Genomic DNA, 20,524 nt, shown 5'->3' with positions numbered 1-20,524 from the left:
ACATTTTTTGACCCAGGGTTTTATGGAGCTTAGATGTTTTTCATCATACAATTAATAGTTGAAAACACACGGTTAGAGACATATATTAAAATATTTTCTTTCAGATATAGGGCATTTTCTATTTCTGTCAGTCATCATATCGAAACTTTCGAACTGTATACCAATACTGTAACACATAGTGTCATTTTTTTTCAGACAGCAATCACGTGACTACTATGCTCGGCTACGTAGCTTTGTTCGTAGTTCCTCTGCTAAAAATAGCAACAGCCACGTTCACACCATCTGGTAAGATTTACAGATTCTTCTTTTGTTTAAAGAATTCTTCATCTTCTTCCTCTCTTCTTTTCTCTTAAAGATAGCCAGTCTGACTTTTCTTCTTCTTTTTTGTTTAAAGAATTCTTCTTCTTCCTCTTTTTCTTCTTTTGTTTACAGAATTCTTCATCTTCTTCCTCTTCTTCTTCTCTCTTAAAGATAGCCAGTCTGACTTTGCTCAAATGATGGATTTATTTGAAATTTTATCGCCTTTTTATCGCCTGACCGTTTATACTTACTTATGTTCGTTGAGCATTTTTTACATGTTAATGTTTTAGATTTTGATTATTCTCCATGTTCCCAATCCAAGGTAGACTTATAAATTTGAAATTTTGATAAACGTATTTTGCCTTAAGGGGAAATGGGACTGTTGCTTATATGTATATAGGCAAAAATTTTCCTACGGGCAGAATTTCTTTAAACTTTGTGTACTGACTGAGAATTAAGTTTAAAACGGAAATATGTATTAAAAATCATAGGTACCAGGCATGATCTTGAGTTATCTGTCCTTGGAAATCAGAAAATACTAAAATATTCAATTTTCAAGAGCAGATAATTTAAAATCAGGGCAAGAGAACTGTGTATTTTAAATTGTATTTCTGTTTCAGACTTCATTTGCAGTCAGTATACAAAGTTTAAAGAAATTCGGTCCATGAGAAAGACTAGGACTTTGCGGTATCATTTTGTCATGTTCATAGTAAAGGACATTTGCAACAGTCTCTATATTGACATGGGGCAAAAATTTTCTTACAGAAGGAATTTTTTCTTTGTTTTTTTTTTCACTGACAAAGAATCAAATCAAAAACAGAAATATGAAATAAAACAAACCATAGGAACCCAGTCTTAGTCATAAATCATCTGCCCTTGAAAGTCGGAAAATACTGAAAAAAAATCTACTTTCAAGGGCAGATAATTCAAGATCAAGTCTGGGAACCTATAATGTTTGATATAAATTTCTGTTTTAAACTTGTTTCCCAGTCAGTACACAAAGTTTAAAGAAATTCTGCCCTATATACATATAGGCAACTGTGGCAATTCCCCCTTAAGGAATGGTATGAGCATAGGAACAATATATTGCTTTGTAATTCTCAAAGATTTGCAGCAAAACCGGAACTCATTATAAATTTAGAGAGTTTGCAACATTTCGATTACCTCATTTGTTCTTTGGTTCAGATTGTTGAAATATCCCAATATATGAGCCGTGCCATGAGAAAACCAACATAGTGTGTTTGCGACCAGCATGGATCCAGACCACCCTGCGCACCCGCGCAGTCTGGTCAGGATCCATGCTGTTCGCTTTTAAAGCCTACTGCAATAAGAGAAACCGTTAGCGAACAGCATCCGCGCAGTCTGGTCTGGATCCGTGCTGGTCGCAAAGCCACCATGTTGGTTTTCCCAGGGCACGGCTCATATAGCAAATGAAAACGTAAAATATACAAAATATAATTATTGTAATATAAAGATACTCGGCTTTTTAAATACTTGCAAATTAAATGGAGGGGCCTGTCGGTGATTAATTGACCCTTTGTCATAAAGTGACGCTCGAGTGAAGCTCGAATCCACATAGATACGGGGCAAGTGATTTGAAGTCAGCGGCCACGGAGGCTCCACCTATAGTAGTATTGTATGTTTCCGCACTACTGCATGACCTGACACATTTCAATAAACAGCGCGCACAAAACCATTCAGTTCGACAAACATTGAAGATTTCGTTTGATAATAAAATAACAAACGAAAACGTTGAGGTATATATAATAAAAGGGTCATTTTAACAGTAGCTGCCATGGATCTGGGATTCTTTATTTGGCTCCCGTGGATTTTATCAGGTCGGATCACACTCGGCGCTTTCGCACCTCGTGTGATATGAACTGACGAAATCCACACGAGCCAATTAAATACAGCATCCCAGATGAAGCTGCTATTATAATAACACTATTTTACTTCCTGTCGAAAATCATGCGCGAGTGGATTGACCAAACAAGATATTTTTCATGTTGTTTGGTTGTGATTCTTGTAAATTTTAAATATTTTAATAAAAAAAAAAAAAACAAAAAAACTTTTAAGTAGTTGCATTTGTAAATTTTACGCTATTGCTAAGTTGCTAGATTTTATTAAGCATATAAACGTGGCAACAATTTACAAAGTCGTTACAACTTAACTGCCATGAGGAATAAAACCTCACTCTTTGACTCCTACCAAATTCCTATATTACAAAAATAATAAAAAATAATAATTACCCTTTGCCAGGTGACACTCTTACGTACACAGAACTGAGAAGTAACACAGGAACATATTATAAATCATAAATACGCATGTAAGCGTAAATATATGTACTGTATGCCTTTGCAGAAGCAAGAGCACTAATGGAAACAATCTAGGAAGTACTCTGTAAAGGAGTAAATTAAATAGTCTAAGTTATCCGTGTAAAATGTTAATGTACTAACTGTACTGTAATATTCTTCGAAATTTTCCAGTGTCTGTGACATGCGCAATTGGTCCTAGTTACACTGTGTCACTGACTTCCGGTTCTACAACTGGAGTGATATTTATAGACGGACAATGTGCAGCCCAAAGCACGGCCGCTTCAGGGTCGTACACGTTCGACGCTGCTGCTTGCACAGCTGGGACCGTACCTGCGCTGGTAAGTACTACATCAAAGGCGATAACTAACACCTATCTCGGATAAATTTTTCCAGGCATGAAAAGATATTCTTGGAATCAGTAACATATTTTCACTTTTAGAAAAATTTACCTCACAACAGTCGAGTAAATATTTCCAGGATTCAGTAAGAAGTGGGGATACTGTGACACGTAAAAGTAGGGTTTTGTTGGCAAATATTGTATGCAAAGCAGTTCTAGCAGTTCAGTGACCTGCAGTTGCTGTTAATGAGATAAAAATCGTCCTACCCTTCTTTTCTTTGAACTTTAATCGTTACTTTTCCTAAACAGGATTTTAGATACAATGTTGGCGTTTAGGTTATAAAGCGCTAAACTTGAAGTGTGTTTTAGCTCACCCCAAGCACGAAGTAAAGTGCTCGGGGTGAGCTACTGGGAATGATCGCTCACCGACCGTCCGTCCGTCCAATCTTTCCTTTAAAATTTAAAATTTCATACAACTGGTCATTTCATGTTCATGTGTGTGTTTGTGCGTGCATGCGTGCGTGCGTGCGTGCGATTACTAAATGTATTTGAATCAAATTTAATAGTTGTTCCATTTCATCACACATATCATATGAGTAAAAGCCAATATCTCAGGTGCCAAAATTGCATGAAAATGGCCCCCTTTTTACTTAGAATTTCAGGTTAAAGTTTTGATGCGCTTCCACTCTATCTCTGTTAGTACTAACTATATTTGATTCAGACTTAACACAGTTGTGCCATATCATCAGTTACTTCATATGATACAAGGTCCATAACTCTGGCACTAATATTACTAGACTTTTATACTTAAAATTACAGCAAAAAACTAGCCGAGGTAGTTATTTTGTATATGATGACTGATTTCTGCCAGTTTCGTGATAGCGTGTTGTCCCGGGCGAAGCATTTAGCGGTCCGTTCATGGCGTGTTTCAACATGACGCCCATGCCAACACGAAGCTGGCAGAAATCAGACATAAATGGTTAGAGATTGATTTTGGAAATGATTGCCATTTGTATTTTTATCCGTTACAGCCCACAGTTAGCGTCTTATATTGGGCCAATATCGGATCAGTATATCTTCAATCAGATGTTGATGTCTGATATGCGGGCTGAACGTGGGACCAGTATCATTATGTTTTCTGGGAAAGGAATGATTAATATCGAAATAAAATGTGTTTAAAGGATTTATTAAAAAAATTGACTAATAACTCACTGAATTAATGTTCATATGTGTTTGTCTTGTCTTTTGTTGAATTTTATAACAGTACATGTATTTTTTATGCTATTAATGTTTGCCATAAACCTGAGATGTCTTATGTGAAGAAACATTTTTTCCAAACACGCACGTGCGTTTTATTTATTTATTATTTTTTTTTGTATTTCTCAATGTTCTAACAAAATGTAATTGTTACTTAATATTTGTGTTGTATCTGATTTACCCGACAGGGCACGGAGTTCACGCTCATCGTTCAGGAATACGGTACGGTAAACCTGTCCACCGATTATATCGCCATGGTAACCTGTGACCTCAACGGCGCCACAGTTGTCCAGACTACATTTATAAGCGTTCTGTAAGTCATATACTTTGCTAACTTTGCTATTTCTGTCTCATTTCCCCAGGGGACTGAATTCAAGCTGGTCGTGCAGGAATACTCCACCATTAATTTGGCTACTGACTACATCGTCAAAGTGACCTGTAACCTTGACACTTCCAGTGTCGAAAAAGTTGTTACTCTAGGCACCACGTAAGTACTCGATTCAGATTTACACCGTAATGAGTTTTAATATAACATATTTCATTTCATTACATAGATCGAAATTAAATGCATTTTTCGGTATTTCTCCAGTTGTCTCCCCTGATATCAGCGGCACGACGGAAAATGAAGTTTTGCTTTGCAAACAGGCATACTTCTGCTGCCTCGAAAAAACACAGATGTCAAAATAAAAAGCTGCAGACAAATGGTTAATTTTTAGTTAGATTTTCAAAAGATTGTTGTTTTGACATCAAAAAAGCTCGTATGACTCCCAATGAAAACACATCATCTCATTGGACCTAGCGCCGGGTATATTCAATTCTAATAACTTTATAAAAATAAACACTTTTTCATTTTTACCGCTGTGTTCTTTGGGCAGCAGAATCATTACGGGTGTCATATACGCAAACATTTATTCGTATCCTATTGGATGTACGCACATATTGTTTGATACTGACTAAAGGTTAAAGGCTACGGGCGTGTGTTCGTTCAATGTGGGAAAATTAATACCTCCTATGTCCTTTATCATTCACGTTTGTTTGCTATATAAATGACTGCCAGAGACTGCTTGTACTTTGTTCCGCAAAATACAGCATTGACTGTCTTTTCCGCCAATTTGTCAGAAACATTCAACGCTGAAATGTAGGGGAAAAACTGGCTCTTCAAAAATACCTCTTCGGCCATCTAAAGTGAAAAAAATAGTGTTCTGTTACCTATCCGCTTCATGTTACTAGACCAAATGGTTCCCCTGCTGGTTCCTGTAGTATAATCCTAATTCAAGTACTGGTTAATTTAGTAGTCTGACATCTTATAAAGAAAGTATTCTTACTCGAGCGGACTTGTACGAGTGTTATAAAAATATTCATCAGTGGTAGTGCATGAACGCTTAAAACTAAGGATCAAGAACTGTTTCCATCCTTACCTAGAGATGATTTCGCATGTTTTTAAGATGGCCTAATTCGCGAGAAGAAGCTAGGTGTTCGCAAACTTTAAAAGGCCGTAAGTGAAGAACTATACTTTTGAGAATATGTGAGAAAAACTGGCCTTGTTTATTTTGGTTACAGATTTCTTACGAAGCTGTTCCTAGCTATATGGCAATTTCATATAGCTAATGTTTTTTAATTATATTTATTGAGCTGAAGTTATTAGGGAATTGTACATACGTTGTTTACAATAATTATAAAGTATGTAATTATATAATTTATGTATCCAGTATCAAATAATGTGAAATTTCAGTCGGTCATAAGTAACAGATACGATATCTCCCACATTAGTAGATATTATACAAACAGAAAAAGAAAATAGGGCGTAAATAGCAGATAGCAAAAATTACTCGGGCATCGATTTCCACGAATGGCAGTTAGTTTACAAAAATACAGCCATTGAGCAACTCCCTACAATGTATTTTGTATTCGAAAGCAGTAAACAAATAAATATTAACAAATATAAGAGTATATATATAGCAAAATAAAGGAAAAACAAAATAGAAAAAGGAAATAATAACAAACAATTGAACCACACCATGAGAAAACGAACATAGTGTGTTTGCGACCAGCATGGATCCAGACCAGCCTGCGCATCTACACAGTCTGGTCAAGATCCATGCTGTTCGCTTTCAAAGCCTATTGCAATTAGAGAAACCGTTAGCGAACAGCATGGATCCTGACCAGACTGCGCGGATGCTGGTCGCAAATGCACTTTGTTGGTTTTCTCATGGTGCGGCTCAAATAATAAAGAGTATGTAGAAGTTCTATACACTGCAGACACATCTTAAGAACTATTATTTAGGTCAATATTTCGTATGATTTTCGGCATTTTTCCTCAATGTACAAACTTCGGTGAAAAATATGAAACCAGTTGGAGACTGCCGTTTTTACAGTACAGATGCCTGCGACCTCAGTGAAGACCAGCAACAGGAACTAGGGGTCACGTGCTCAAAAGCAATTTCCGCTGCACGAAGTTCACGTGTTCTGCTTGGAATAGCAACGGTGGCTACGATCATTTTGGCGCTGTAAAACATATGCAATGGTAAATATGACCTTGTTCTTTTGAGTTATTAGTTATAATTTCATGTCATATAAACACTTAAAATGTAATTCTATCAACCTTTTTATGCATAAAATAGTATAAAGGAAAGAAGGAAAAATAGTGCCTCTCGAATTTCAGTAGACATTACTGCTTTAACAACACTCTGGATTCAAACTGCCATTTCTTTTTATGATTCTAGCAAAATATATGAGCCGTACCACGATAAAACCAACATTGTGCGTTTGCGACCAGCATGGATCCAGACCAGCTTGCGCTCCGCGCCGTGCCGTCTGCGCATCCGCGCGGTCTAGTCAGGATCCATGCTGTTCACTAACGGTTTCTCTAATTGCAATAGGCTTTGAAAGCGAACAGCATGGATCCTGACCAGACTGTGCCGATGCGCAGGCTGGTCTGGATCCGTGCTGGTCGCAAACGCACTATTTTTGGTTTTCTCATGGCGCGGCTCATATTATTTTTGTCAGTACAAGTATAGAAAATAACGCTATATTTTCGTATGTCTATTTTTATTTTCAGATCAAATGGAACAAAAACTGGAATGATTTGATATCCTGGAATGTAACTTACAAAAAAAAATATTTTAAGAAGCAAGAAGTGATGGAAAATAATCTTATTACATGACAAAAAGTCTTTCATTTTAATTAGTTTGCTATTAACGATTATACGTAATAGTTATTAAGTAAGGTGTTGTATACTAGTACATGTCTATAAATCTATTGTGTTTTTTTCTATTTTATACTCATTTATATCCAAGGCCTTCAAAATTGCACACTAACTACAATTACGTTATGCCGAAAGAAAGGCAGTATTTTATGATAAATTTGTATTCATTTTAAAGCATTCTGGGATCCACTTGTCGTATTGTTTAAAATTCGGACACACTGAACACTTGCAGGTTTATCGGCTCATGTATAGAATCGAGAGCGTACGGGTTTTAACACTGTTGTTTAGATTTAAACGTTTGTGGCTTTAAATAAACATAATTTTGAAAGTTGTATTTTGAGGGTTTTTAGCGCTCTTCACATGCACAATATTTGCACCCGGATGCAAAACATCAGCCTGCGCATAGCAAATCTTTTGTCATGTTAACCTAAATACACTCGTGCAGCACATGCGTGGAGTGCACTTCCACGCCTAGTAGACGTAGTGGAAATCACATTTGATGCAATGCAAACTTTGCGCGGAGTGTTTTCTTTTTGTTGTATTAACAAGCATTCTAACACGATCCGATTCATTTTCCTATTGAACAAATAAGGCTGAAAACAGTGAATTATTATACAACAATTCACTGTTCTGACGTCACAATCATTACGTCAAACGGCATGGTGGCGTGCTGGAAAAGAAACCGATTGAAAACAGGCAAATATTTAATGAATGCCGTCAAGGATGTACTTTAAAGTCTTTGGTAACGTGTTAGAATCGAAATAATATATCTCATTTAGTGATTTGCTCTTGAATAAAGTCATTGTTTGTCGTTCAGATGCGTATTATTATATCACGAGGGAGCAGCCTTCGCATCTGAACTCCAAACAATTATTTATTCAGCGACAAATCACAAAATGATATCAGCTCCAGTGACACAACACTTCATGTGCAATATTAGAAGCAGTGCCTTTCTAACCATGTAAGTATGCATAACATCTGTTTGGACAGCTGTTTCATCTGTGTTTAAGATAAACATTTCAAGCATTAATTATGGACCTTTAAGCAGCTAGTCGGCTTATTTCCCAAATTAACTAACTCAGATAAGAAGTAAGCTGCCCCAAGCAGCCGTATTGTATCGCTGTCTTGACTGGCTGCTTCATACAGGTTTTATTTTAATGGATGGAAATGCATGTTTTGTGTTCGGCATAATTGAATGACAGAAAAATGCATGATCCAAAAATATTTGATGGGGAGAGGGGAGAAACCAGTTTAGAACGAATGAATCATTGGCGAGGTGCATTTTTTGGTCTAAATTTTGAGGTTCTGGAAGAGGTACCCCCTCATTATAGGGCGGTGTGTGTGTGGGGGGGGGGGCGGATCTTCCCCTGAAAATTTTTGAAACACATGTATAAAACGGTGGCCCCTAGTGCATTTTTGTTCTAAATTTTGAGGTATGGGAGGTGTAACTCTATATGGAATCTGCATAAATGTAAACTAAATCTCTAACACAGTGTTACTTCCCCTAATAGGTACATCACGTATAAACTGAACTGAATTTTAGCCGAGTTATTTCTTTTTAAAATTTTGATATACAAAGTTTGTCTCTCAGTAGTTAAATATTATATTTTGCGTGTGAAACGAGCAAAATACTGAAAAACAATGCAGCAATACTAAAATAGCTAAGGTGTTGAGACGCGCACCTGCTAAAAATGTAAACAATCAAATCATTTGACAGTTTCAGTTTGAGTAGCCTACAATCAGAGAATGCTGCAAAATATAAATCTACATTGAATACTTTCATTATATTCATAAAGGTTGTGGCATCTAAATGTAAATTACCCAGTAGATTATGGCTAGCATTTTAATCAAATGGTTTTAGAAATCTACCGTCGTCATGTGATTTGCTCGGAGGCAGGGATAATTGTTTGGGCCATCCGCCTCAAAAGATCGATATCAGGCGAGGCAACTCTTTTAACTGGATCAGCTACGTGACCACCGCTGTGGTCTGACATTAACACTTTATAACCGATAGATGTACATGACGTCGTTTTGTATTGTAGGGATAAAGCATATTTTTACGTGTTATAACACACGTTTACGCCCTTTTAAAACACCCACACGAGCTGAAATACTGTTAAAGCGGTCAGGAATTTGACTTTAAGTCTTATGATCTCATTTTGTCTTACACTGAAGACTTTCTTATGTTATCGCATAGTGCGACAATTTTCCTTTGATCTTTGCAGCATGTTATACATAGTAACACACATTATTACTACAAAACTGTGCTGATATCTTACAAAACTGTTGCGATATATATCAACACGGAAATCTCTATGGAGTTTCATAAGAAAAAAAGTGTTCCGATATATATCAGCACAGTAAAACTGTTCCGATATATATCGGAACACTTTTTCTCTATTGAGGTCCTATCAAGGGAGTATAATTTTTTCCTTTCAAAGAAAAGATGATTTTAGCTCCAATTTACAGTTCACAGAGAAAGAATTGTCACAAACACCTACATTTATAAAGTAAAAGAATAAATAAACTAGAATTTTCAAAAACTTGATAGTTATTGCCAAATTCAAAAATACATGAAATATATGAAATTCTGAGATTTCTCAAATGTTTCTTTTTCTTTGATTTTTTTTACAAACAAAACAACAAGTTTTACAATATGTCTGGCCAATGAAATGCAAAGATTTAAAACCAATGCAGAAATTTGTTGGGTACTTTTATCTGGGGAACACATTTTCTAAAACAGAAGATTTAGTGTTTCAGTCAGCGAGGCGCAGAAAGGGAATCAAAATAGTAAAAATAATAATAAACAAATTTAAATGAAAATAATATATAAATTTTTTTTGATAAACTATGCGATAAAACAGTTATAATATGTAGTGCTCGTGTGTTACCAGGATATATCAGAGCTAGGGGTAAATCTCGTTATTTTTCTCTTCACGTATGCGTCTTCGTGACCTACCGGCCCTCATCAACGATAATGTGCGAGAGGAAAAAAAATACCCTCGATTGTACCCCTACTCCCCTGAACTATAATCCTGGTAACACACTCTCACACATACTATAACTATTATTCTATTAAGATTATCGTGTTGAAGGACAGGTCTGATATGATATTAATGACGTCATTTTGATTGATAGCGGAGATGACTATGACGTCACAGATGTGATCGGCCGACTGTCATCACCTAACATTCACAACGTCCTTCGAAGCAGTGTGGTAACAACATATCACAACGGAACGGTCGGAATTGCTGCCAGATTCGTTCTGTCAATACCATCGGCCGTAAGCAGGTAAGTAAATGATTCTACTAGCATTAGGTTTGGGTATGTGTTACATTCACACACGCCGAATCTAAACAACTGGATATACGGGTGTAGACACATTATCAAATATTTTTCTTGAAAGCCTAGAGTTCTTATAATATGTATCCTTATATACAATATAGGTCCCTAATTAAGGTAAAATATTTGATTATTGTGTCTAGCACCTGTGACAAGGATCATGCTATGGTAGAGGAAATATTAAAAGTTTTGTTTTTTTAAATGAAATCAAGAACTAGAATCTATAATGTTAAAAGAGAATTATTTTCCTCATATCAACATGATCAGTTAAAGGATCTGAATGGCATTATGTATGCATACTTAGATGGGCAATGTTGTAACTAACCGTAACTCCTGTTAGGCTACTCTCCTTCAGTGTGTTTCAGTCTAAAATAATTCATTTGATGGCATTGAATTGATTTGTTCATTCACTGTTTTTTTATTTGATTTATTTTATCGGTGTTAGATTTATTAACTCACTGATTTCTACGATTATTAGTCTCTTCCCGGTGTAAGAACATTGTAAACGGTTAGCACCCCCGCCCCTTGTCAGTCATGGGATCCTGCGATAACTGTTATAAACGGGAGACAATCAAAATCCCCTTGATCAAAATCCGCTTCACTAGAAAATGACAGGGCCTAAATTAAAATTAAGTTTGTTTGACCTTTACCGACCCAGTATTTTTACAGTGGGTAGGTAGGTAGGTAAATAATTTTATTATATTTTAGATTTTTTTTAATGTTTGTTGTCTCAGTAATAATAAAAATTAAAGTCTATTTATTAATACCTATTGCTTGTAGATAATCTCGGAAGATGCTCTGTTAAAATGTGTAAACCTAGCCTATTCATGCACCACAGTATGGGCACAGACTAATTGCACATAAGCAAAATTACCCATCTTGAGATCTTCTGTCTATACTTTTCTTAAGAGATAATTGTGGTTCGTGTATTCACTAAATTTCGAGTGCACAAAGATATTCACGAGTGGGCAGCCACGAGTGAAAAAACTTGTTCACGAGTAATTACCGTGATTACATCGATACAACATTTTTGTTTTAGTCTAAAACTACTTTGTGTTATCATAAATCGAATTTGCGGAACTTATCGAAGCATGCAAGTCCTTTTACGACGTCACGTCATTTGTTTCATACGCTCGTAAACTTTTGACGTTAATCTGTATCAGATTTGTAATTTCACTGAGTGCTGATTATCAGATAAATTCACCGTTATTTGATAAACACCGAAACATAATAAATATATCAAAGTTGACTACATCTGCGCTTAAAAGTACAAAACGATATATAGTCGCGAAAATATTTGGCATCTAAACACACTACTGAATTACAGCTTATTTTCAACAAGTGTTTGATGCTTAATTCAATAGATAATAACTTTTTATGAGTTTTAGGTTTTTACAACGGTTATGGCAGTATGAAGCAAAAGTGATAATTTTTTAGCTTCAAGCTACTTGCACGTATTGGTCATGTTACTAAGAACAGAAACAAGATTGGGTTTCCCCGACATCAGACATTTATTATGCCATTGTCCTGGCAAAAGAAGTATAAGATTTTTATACCTCTTTGTTCTGGCATTACAAAATTAAAATATTAAAACTATCTAGCTTGTCATATTTCAAAACATTTACGTTCGTGTCAAATTCTTGAAATTCGGAAACTGAGATTTTCTCATTTCGAACAAATGCATTTCAAAACGATCTCTGATTAAACACATTTTGAAATCAACAATTAAGTAGGTTCATAATATATTTTCACAGGTAATCAAATTTCCCACCACTCGCCTGTCAATTGTCGTAATACTGTCACTGTTATGAAAGCAGTATTATGTACAAGCAAATTTCAAATATAACACATAGTAGACAAATAATAATCTATGTACATTACGTTTCCTTTGTAATCAATCATATTTGTTCTTCTTAAATTTCGTTTTCACAGCAGACATTTTTCTTTCAGGGTATTTTAGTAATCACCACCACCTAGTTGCTCTCCATAATAACTGCATCGATAGTAAAAATAATCACAGTCTAGCCCGTATTTTCCAAAAATGTTAGACTAGTTATTTTCACTTTCTCAAGACTTATTTCCCGAAAAATGATTATTTTGTAAAGTGTCCCAAAAATATGGACACAATAATCATAATCCACCCAATGTTGAAAGCGTAAACGATTATCAGTAATTATTCTGTTGATAAACTTAGTCCTTGTCCTTGTTTTCATCATCAATTAACACCCCCCTCAAAGAGCTAAAAGAAGTATGTAGGTATCATGGCATCTGAAGTGGAGATCAAAGCGTTACAGTTGCCCGAGATTGTCATGGAATTACGTCATGTTTTCGCGCCATATAACACATCACTGTTTGATCGTACCGTCTCGGTTCTTTGAATTAATCAAAAAAAAAGTTTCTTCTTTAATTTCTTAAAGCGAATTCAATATCCTGTATAAACTGACAGGTAAATGTGTCAAACGATAATTGTGGATATCCTACCTCTGTGAGCTATTTTGCCGCACTAACATAAATCTGTTTGCCAAAAGTCGTTTTACGCCATGTATTTAAACTGCTGACGCTTTTTCATTATTTAAGATTTTTTTATTCTTCTTTTTTTTTCTTTTTTTTTTTTTTTGTACCTTCTGGTCAAAAGTCTGAACTTTATGCCCATAGAATTTATCATTTATTTACTCTTAGAAAGAAATAAGTAATTTTAAGATCGCACTGTTTGAAATTTTACAAAGAACTCAATTTAAATTTGACCGTTTTTATAGAATTTTGCCTACATTCCTGTCGATATCTTATTAAAATCGTTATAGAATTCAAACAATATTACTTCTTAAGCGGTGCTAAAAAAATATTGATGCGATAATAACAAAAAATGAATGCATTACGCGCGTTTTTTTTTTGTGTATGTGTAAACAAAAGTAACGTCGAGTGATGGAAATTAGATATTTCGATAGCTCGCACGTGCTCGTGGAATGGAAAAGTACCGGCATGACGTTTTGGTTTCTTTACGTTTAGCGGGTAAATTAGATACTAGATTTGTAAAATTATGTCCTTTCGTCAGATTGCCTTCCGGTTATAAGCGGGTTGATTGTCGTCTGCATCCTATGGCCTTAGGCAACGTTATCGGCATAGTTGACACGTTTTCGGAATACACGAGATGATAAACAGTCCGCTTTATCGATTTCTACTAGCCGACCGCGGGTTACTTTCTCACTTGCCATAATTATGTATGCATTTGTTAAATAAAATAATCGCCAGTTTCAAGCACCAAAATAAGTTTTTCCCTTTGATAAGAAAATAAAAATATTTTTTTTCTCTGGAATGCAATAAAATTATTTGAGTCGGGGCAATTTTTTCGGGTCGGTCGGTAAAGGTCAAACAAACTTAATTTTATTTTAAGCCCAGGGTGTTACAAAATCCCCTTCATACTTTTGCAGGGGGTATCATAATCCCCTCTGTGATTTTTACTTATTTCATCAAGTTCAAATACAACTATATAGGCTACAACTTAAAAGTCTATTGCATAAAGCACGTAAATACAATGCCTTTAGCAAACATAATATAATTTGGAGCACTAATATCTATATATCTATAATGTTAATCACAGAGGGGATTATGATAACCCCTGCAAATGTGTGAAGGGGATTTTGTAACACCCAGTCATTTTTCAGTGGAGGGGATTTTGATCAAGGGGATTTTGATATACACTCGTTATAAACGAGTACTGGATCTAGACAGTTTTTCATGGAAAGAATGCCAATATCAAAAATATGCAAATCCTTTTACTTTGTTGCTGTTGCAAAAAAGTGTGGTTGCTATAGCAACAAATCGTCAAAATATATGACAAAAAGTAGGCATCCTGCATGTTCCATCCTACAACAAATTTATAATATGAGCCGTGCCATGAGAAAACTAACATAGTGGCTTTGCGACCAGCATTGATTCAGACCAGTCTGCGCATCCGCGCAGTCTGGCCAGAATCCATGTTGTTCGCTAACGGTTTCTCTAATTGCAGCAGGCATTGAAAGCGAACAGCATGGATCCTGACCAGACTGTGCGGATGTGCAGGCTAGTCTGGATCAAAGCTGGTCGCAAATGCACTTTGTTGGTTTTCTCATGGTGCGGCTCATATACTTAAACTGTGTTTGATTTATTCATACACTGTTTTTTGTTTTTGATTTCAGCTGTGTTTGATTACCAGATTACTACCTTGGCAGTTTCAGCCACTGACTCTGTCAATCTTATATCTGCCGGGTAATTATCTTTTGCACCTATGCTCAATTAATCATTTTTTAACAAAGTCTTGTAACGTTTATTTGAATGTAACCTTGCCATCTATCCGTCCGCCAAAATCTGGATCCTACGATGACTTAGGAAGTACTTGAAACTATTTTAATGAAACTTTGTATGTTGATAAATGACGCTGATGAGAGATTATGCACACCGTTCTATTTTAGACTGCAGTCGTTACTTGCTAACAATTAGATGCACTGAGATGATATTTGGTGTTAGTTTTTGTATATACTCGTATCAACTTTTCTGCTAACGTGAGTGATTGTGCAATAAGTATGAAAATCCACCTAGCCCAGTGCAAACCTTATTGTATATGAGATTGATATGTTTATTTTTTTATTTAGATGTACACAATTTGCGAGCATCATTGCGCAACCCAGTGCACAGTCAGGCGGCGATTTGACCGTGTCTTTTAGCTTGTTTATCCCAAAGGATACCAGCTCTTCTCCAAGTCTGCCGGGAACCGGGTCCACCACCGTGACCTTCACCTTTACGATTGAAGTCTGTGACTCATCATGCACCGCGGTATGTAATTAAACAGAAAGATTGGTAATTTATTTTTGTAACATTAATTTACATAAAATGCTTAACAAACACATCAACGCCAAGGATGACACAAACATATGAATATATTTGTTTGTTTTAATGTAAGATCGGCATATCTTTCACGAGTGAACACAACATGCAATATTTTTGCGTGTGGCTTAGCGACGTTGAATAAAAATGTTACACACGAATGATACGTTGCTTATGGTGTGAAGAATATTTTGATCCGTAAAACAAACAAAGGCTATTTATATCTCCTATTTTGATTAAGTATTTGTCTTTTATATATTTTTTTTGTACACATCAGAGTAAAAATATATCTGGTTCGGAGAATCAGCCCAAAAACTCACTAAAATGAAGAAAAAAGTAGGGGCCATGTATCCTTCCAAGAGAGATTTCTTTTGTCACGCTTGTATACTGCAAACTCGCACCAAAACCACCTCGCTGTCAACTGGTATTACTACTCATTACTACCTAAACTGAGTTTTAATTTACCAAATACAACTTTCTGTTCCATTTTTTTTCTCTATCAAAATGTCAAAAATGCACCCACAATAAAATTTACACAAAATGCCCTAATTAATACAGACCTCAGTGTTATTTACATGTATGCGTTCAAAATGCTTATCTTTTCAGAAGCTTAAACTTGATGAATTTCCCAGCAGTTTATTACTTATGGACATAACGCTTACGTGTCTTGAAATCTCACCTTACTTATTATGTGTATTTTTCAGCCTACTTGTGGCGGCACACGACGAAGGAGGAGTGTTGATGACGTCACCAATTCTACAGTCGAAGTCGAGCTAGCAACATCTCTCGTGATTTACCCAGCAGGTATATATATTACAACGTCATATGAGCCGCGCCATGAGAAAACCAACATAGTGGGTTTGCGACCAGCATGGATCCAGACCAGCCTGCGCATCCGCGCAGTCTGGTCAGGATCCATGCTGTTCGCTTTCAAAGCCTATTGCAATTAGAGAAACCGTTAGCGAACAGCATGGATCCTGACCAGACTGCGCGGATGCGCAGGCTGGTCTGGATCCATGCTGGTCGCAAACCCACAGTACATGGCGCGGCTCATATTATTTTTAATTTTAATAATTACTAGCTTTGATCCGGGATTCAGATTCTGATACAACAAATTCAACCTTTTTTTTCTTTTGCCCGTTATTTTGAAAAAGAACAAACAAACTGAGATTTAAAAAAAAAATGAGTGAAATCCAGATTAGATGGCGTTTGGACAGTGAAGTAATTATGATCAGGAAAAGATACACCGTATTTCTAAATAAGAGAATTTTCTTAAACGATGTGTGGCAAAACTTTATGAAATATTTCTAATCTAAATTATGAAAGCTTCCTAGGCAATCTTTTGATGCGACCCGACAAAGTTTATTTAATAAAATATTTCGTAGAAGTTGATATTGGACATAATTTGTATGAATGTTTACAACGCTTTCTCTCATATTAACTGAACCATTAAGCAAATACAGTGCAACCTCTGTAGAACAACACTCTTTGGGAGATACAAATATTGACCGTTATGTAGAGGTTGTTGCTCTGGAGAGGTAAATTTGATAGTCTATTTCAGCTTAGAGAAATTTTAATGATGTTGTTATAGAGAGGTTTTTGCTTAATAGAGGGCCGCTCTAGAGAGGTCGTACTGTAACATATAACAAAAATTTAATAATTTATCTATATGTTTAGGGGTACCTTTTTTTTTTTAATTATTTGCGGATTTTTTTCCGAAAATATTTCATTTTATCTGTTATATTTGAAGAAGTCATTTTTGTCCCGCTTTCTACAGAGTCTATTATGAGTATATGGACTGAGGTGGGTCTATTTAATGACAAAAAGGATAAAACAAACATTAAAATATTTAAAATATTTTTTTAGAAACATATTCATAAAGATCCGAGAAAACCCCTTTAATTTGTGGGGTTCCGTTTTTTTTAAATTTCCAAGTAGGCCCATTTCTATTTAAGTTTAAGTAATTTTATCCTTCTTTTTTAATAGACAACTTTATCGATTTTCCGTTAGGTCGATATTACTGAAAGTTCGTAATGAAACCTATGGCATCTACAAGAAAATCAAAGCCTTGAAATTTCCGATGTTTGCGGGTTTTGGTAGCTTTATTTTCTGTTTAAATGCAAGTCTATGAATATACAGGAATGAGAAATAAATACAAATTTAATGTGCCTCATATCTAAGATGAACTCTGCCTGACCAATATTGTGATGTAGCCATGGGCTGGAATACCTTATCATTGATAGATGTTATATAATCTAAATGGTCAGTGTGAGTGGATACAGGTTAAATAAGAACTGCTTGTTCATTGATAATTCATCCGCATTGTTCATGAATGGGACTGTTTTGTGTAGCACATGAACATCCTTTGGATGTGATTCGGAATAAAATAAAGATGCTATATGATTGTCAGAAATACACTTGTAACTTTGGTAGCGGGATAAACCCGCAAACAAAAATCTTCAGATTTGTTTGCTTCGATTTGAAACTGGACAAAAATCTTTATTATTTCAGATATGTAGAACAATATAAATATTGATATGCAACCGGTGTAACAGTCTTTTAAAAATGACTTTCTACGACTGATTTTTTTCACAGGTCACAAATTGGCCGAAAAAATGGCACTTCCAGAGATGCAAAATGAAAACGAGGCTAACGTGTGCTTGTCTAAGACCCCGTTGATTGGTGTGATGGTCGCGCTTGCAGTTACTCTGGCTGTGTGCATGGGTATCACGGCATGGATGTTCTGGCGCCTGAGGAAGCCCACTACCAAACGAGACATGTCCGAGTTCTCAAACATGGGATATAAGTCTTAAATTGTTAAAATTGCAAGCAAAAATAGAAAGTTAACAAACAATTTTCTGGAAAGTTTTCTTTTATAACCTTTTGATCTAATATAATTTTTCTAAGAGAAAAAATACTTTTTTCCATGACATTGGTTTGATGCCGAGTCAGCATAGGTCAAAATACACAGAATCAAAGTAAACAGAAATAATGGACAATATTTCCTTCATTTGTGTTTTAAGCAGTATGCTTATAATAAAAGTTATTTTATCAATAATTTTAAAATGTCCGAAACATTGTGGAATGATGGTAATGATTACAATTTACTCGGACTCTACCATATACGCCCTGTGTAGAAACTCAAACTTTAAATTAAAATCATCAAAGTATTAAATCCATATAATATTTTAGTGAAACACAAGATTTTCATACACGCAAAATGATGAAACTGCTTTATATATCTTGTTTCGTTATGGTCTTTGTTGATGTTTTTGTATTTATATGTACTAATGACTGTTTTGTTAAGTTTCCTCTTCAAGTTTAAGAATAAACTGATTTCGGTATCTCTTATACATTATTTTACTATTTTTATTATAAATTACACTCACTCCTAGAATATGATATATTTTTTGTTGTTGTAAAATTGTGAAAATAGCCAGTTTATATCCGATGTCCAATATTACAATCAGTTCTCTCAGAAAATCTCTAAAATAGACTGGCATTTGTCACTATTATATAAAATTAAAAAAAAATCACAAAAAGTTGAAATTTTGTGACAAATTCTTTATTATCAGTCTATTGGCTTGTCTAGGCTATGATGTGCAACTGTCATAAGCGCACGTTATCACATGTACTAAAGATACGCAGAACTCAAGTGCTTAGATTTTGTTACCAGGATTTACTTTATTCTCTTTAATTTAAATGTGCTGTATAATGTGTTGATATTTATACATGTTTTGTGAATAAATAGTCTTTAAAAAACATCGTTTGCTATTTCACGTGATGTTGCTGTTGCTGATGGCAGTGGTAGCCAAGCGTAATATACTTTTTACTTTTATTTACATGTACTCCCAGATGAAAGTACTTTCTAAACTCTGAAAAGAATGAAATAAACTAGAATAGAGCCAGACGCGTACGTTGAAAATTCCCCTTTTGGGGGTTATTTCTTCGATACATAAGGCCTGTACCTTTCACGACCATTTATATGCGTACTCGTGTTTACCGGAAAATTCTCAAGTTAAAATGATTCATTAGGATAATCTTTAGTACTAAAAGTAACATTTTATGTCATCTACTATTTGATCCATCGAATCCGTAACACGGTTATCTGGGTATTACGACTTTATTTAGCAAAATTCAGATAATTATATTGTATATATCACTTTTTTCTAACATCATTCCAAAGGTCTCCGATGGTGATTATAGATTATTTTGAAATTTTAAAAATATCTTTACGAGTGTTTATTTTATCGCCCAAAAATATATTTGTCCCAAAGCAAAAAACGGGCAAATAAAGATTTCGAATAATAAATGCTTTGCACAGAAATAATTTGCTTTGAAGTTTACTAAGATACCCCGTCAAAATTGTTTTAGTGGTAAATTAAAGAATAATCTAAGTATTTTGAACGTTTAACCTCTGGCGGCAAGTGATTTTGCCTTTGCGACCAGTGCAGATCAAGATCAGCCTGCACGTCCATGTAGGCTGATCTTGGTCTGCACTGTTCGCTATTTAGTAAGTAATTTTTCAATGAACACACCTTCGAATGATAAATAGTACTGCCAAAGTTGAATGAAAGACCTGTCCATTTTAGAAATTTAGCAGGGTAAAGGTTAAAGAAGTTCCTGTAACCACCCTTGGAGACCTTTAGAATATTGTATAATCAATGGTACGGTATTTAACCCTTATCATGCTGGACACAATTGCCTTTGCGACCAGTGTTGATCATGATCAGCCTGCACACCCGTGCAGTCTGATCAAGGTCTGCACTGTTCGCTATTTAGTCAGTATCTTTTTGGTATGCACCCCTTTTTTACAATTAATGGCACTGTCCAAATTGAAAGATGGACAAGTTCATTACTGAAATGTAGCAGGGTCGAGGAAAACGTTGTTACAGAAACTGTAGGTCA

At 35.3% G+C, this 20,524-nt stretch overlaps 1 protein-coding gene across 1 annotated transcript; it reads left to right on the top strand.

Moving 5' to 3' along the window:
- Positions 1 to 172: 172 nt before the first annotated feature.
- LOC123534427 (uncharacterized) lies at positions 173 to 19,382 on the top strand. The gene is made up of 9 exons (XM_053518906.1): positions 173 to 285; positions 2,787 to 2,953; positions 4,572 to 4,696; positions 10,553 to 10,705; positions 12,194 to 12,210; positions 14,932 to 15,001; positions 15,385 to 15,565; positions 16,321 to 16,420; positions 18,212 to 19,382. Exons 1-9 carry the CDS (start codon positions 216 to 218, stop codon positions 18,427 to 18,429), a joined length of 1,101 nt encoding a protein of 366 aa, XP_053374881.1. The 5' UTR covers positions 173 to 215; the 3' UTR covers positions 18,430 to 19,382.
- The last annotated feature ends 1,142 nt before the right edge of the window (positions 19,383 to 20,524 follow it).

The sequence above is a fragment of the Mercenaria mercenaria genome, chromosome 12 (assembly GCF_021730395.1).
Source record: "Mercenaria mercenaria strain notata chromosome 12, MADL_Memer_1, whole genome shotgun sequence".
In the NCBI taxonomy this organism is placed as follows: domain Eukaryota; kingdom Metazoa; phylum Mollusca; class Bivalvia; order Venerida; family Veneridae; genus Mercenaria; species Mercenaria mercenaria.
Note: the sequence above shows the minus strand (reverse complement) of the source record. Positions and strands in the feature narration are given on the sequence as shown.